At 47.4% G+C, this 2,301-nt stretch overlaps 1 protein-coding gene across 1 annotated transcript; it reads right to left on the reverse strand.

Annotated features, from left to right (window-relative positions):
* Positions 1-200: 200 nt before the first annotated feature.
* Positions 201-1,142, reverse strand: LOC124243402 (olfactory receptor 2F1-like). The gene has a single exon (XM_046668976.1). The coding sequence runs from the start codon at positions 1,140-1,142 to the stop codon at positions 201-203; it is 942 nt and encodes a 313-aa protein (XP_046524932.1).
* Between the last annotated feature and the right edge of the window lie 1,159 nt (positions 1,143-2,301).

Raw genomic sequence — 2,301 nt, forward strand, 5'->3', positions numbered from 1 at the left:
AAGATAAAATCTCATTACTCTATGACTTCAAAACATAGTAGTGCAGATTAGGGTCCTTCCAGCTGCTCCCTAACACAAGTGCAAACACACATGTACATGCACACACACCCATACACACACACATACAGGTGTTATGTGGGAGGGCACACTCCAGTTCCCACTGTCTGCAGAGTGAGGCACTCCTGTGACAAAGTCAAATACTAAAGTTTTGTTTCAGAACTCCTCATAAGAACTCGACTCATAGCAGCCTTCATTTCCTTGTTCTGCAGACTGTAGATGAGCGGATTCAACATGGGAGTCATCACAGTATAAAAGAGCACCACCACCTTGTCCTTTTCGGCTGAGGCTGTGGAGCTGGGCTGCATGTAGGTAATCAGGGCCATCCCATAAGACATGGAGACCACAGTGAGGTGGGAGGCACAGGTCCCAAAGGCTTTGCGGCGTCCCCCAGTGGAACGGATCCGCAGGATGGAGGCCACAATGTGGGCATAGGACAGGGACACCAGGCAGCAGGGCAGGAGCAGCACCACCACACTGGAGGCCATTATGACCAGCTGGTTGAAGGTGACATCCACGCAAGCCAACCTGACCAGTGCCAGTGTCTCACAGGACACGTGATTCAGCACGTTTTGCCCACAGGTAGGCAGGCGCATGGTGATCACTGTCTCTACTGCAGCATTAGCCAGGCCCACAAGCCAAGAGACCACTGCCAGTGCTGCACAGCACCTCCTGCCCATCACTGCCATGTAGCGCAGTGGGTCACAGACCGCCACGTAGCGGTCATAGGCCATTGCTGCCAGCAGCAGGAACTCCGTCCCCCCCACAGCCAGTGAGAAGAAGAGTTGGGTCGCACATCGGGTGAAGGAGATGGTTTTCTTCTCCTGGAGGAAGTGCATCAGCATCTGAGGGACCCCACTGGAGGTGCAGCAGATGTCCACCACCGCCAGGTTACAGAGGAAGAAGTACATGGGCTGGTGCAGTTGCGCATCTAGCCCAGTCAGGAGGACGGTGAGCCCATTGCCCAGCAGGGTCAGCAGATAAGCAGCCCCAAACAGGACAAAGAGTCCAGCCTGGATCTGCCTGTTACTAGAGAGCCCCATTAAGACAAACTCACTCACCCAGGTCAGGTTGTCCCTTCTCATGGAGCAGATGGATCTGGCTGTTGGGAGAGGAGCAGAGTCAGGGAGGGACAAGTGATGGTCTCACTTTAGGAGTGTGGGATTAAGCCTTGGTTTAGGGCTGGGGCTGGAAGTGAGATTCTTCCCACAATTTCCATAACCTAGGTGCTCAGGGAGATTGTAGTGAAGATGTTGGATAATGGGACATTTGGGTGCTCACACTAGCCTGAGGAATTCTCACAGATACAGTCCCAGTTCTAGTCATCCTTTCATGTCTAACATCCAGCACAGTTACAGTTATAGAGGAGATAAGCTACTAATGCAGATGGAGAGATAGGGAAAGAAAATGGTGGAGAAAAGCAAGAAAAAATGAAACAAGGAGAGAAAAAAAAGAAAGTAAAAAAAAAACTAAGGAAGTAAGGTAGGGAAGTGGAAAAAGAGGTAGGACATGGGAGCAAAGAGAGGACAGGAAGGATTCTTCAGTGGGGGATGCAGTGGGTAGGGTGTTATAATCAGACTTGAACTGAAGAGGGGTGCCCAGATTTCTCGGTGTTGTTCCTAAAAGACTGAACTCAGTTTCTCTTCACTGCCTAGAAAGGAATCCTCTCACGTAATTCTCATTGTGCCCATCAGTCCTGATGACGCTTCAATCCTTTAAACCAATGTCTGCCAGGCTCTGCTCTGTCCCAGGTACTGGACTGGACATCAGAAACCTGCCTGTGAATCAGAAGACAGAGCATGAGCCCTGCTTCCTTGGTTCTTATAATTCAATCAGGGACACATTAATAATTATACAAAATTAATTAAGTATATTTGTGCTAAGTGCTATGGGGGAGAAGAATAAGGTTACTAGTGGGCTAATTAAATTTGCAGCTTAATTAAATTACCACTGCAGTTCAACCTTCCTTCTCAGTAATGTGCAATTTATATAGTAAGTTGCAGGCATATATTCAGATATTTAAATAAATAATTAACAAAAATAGTGTAATGAGAACATTTGGAAACCAACGATACTCACATGTTCCTACTGAGTATCAAGTGAGTGTAATCCACCGAATCCTTTCAGAGGAAGTGAATTCTCCTTCCTCAGCTAAGATTGTACTGAATTATCTCCCTTCCAACATTTCTTCCAGCCCTCTATAAAAATAGAATTAAATGCCATCAGTTTTTCTTAATAGAAATG

Source organism: Equus quagga, chromosome 8 (genome assembly GCF_021613505.1).
Source record: "Equus quagga isolate Etosha38 chromosome 8, UCLA_HA_Equagga_1.0, whole genome shotgun sequence".
Lineage (NCBI taxonomy): Eukaryota > Metazoa > Chordata > Mammalia > Perissodactyla > Equidae > Equus > Equus quagga.

Bases quoted from the DNA above. Each gene is read 5' to 3' on its own strand.
- LOC124243402 (XM_046668976.1), bottom strand. From the start codon at position 1,142: ATGAGAAGGGACAACCTGACCTGGGTGAGTGAGTTTGTCTTAATGGGG.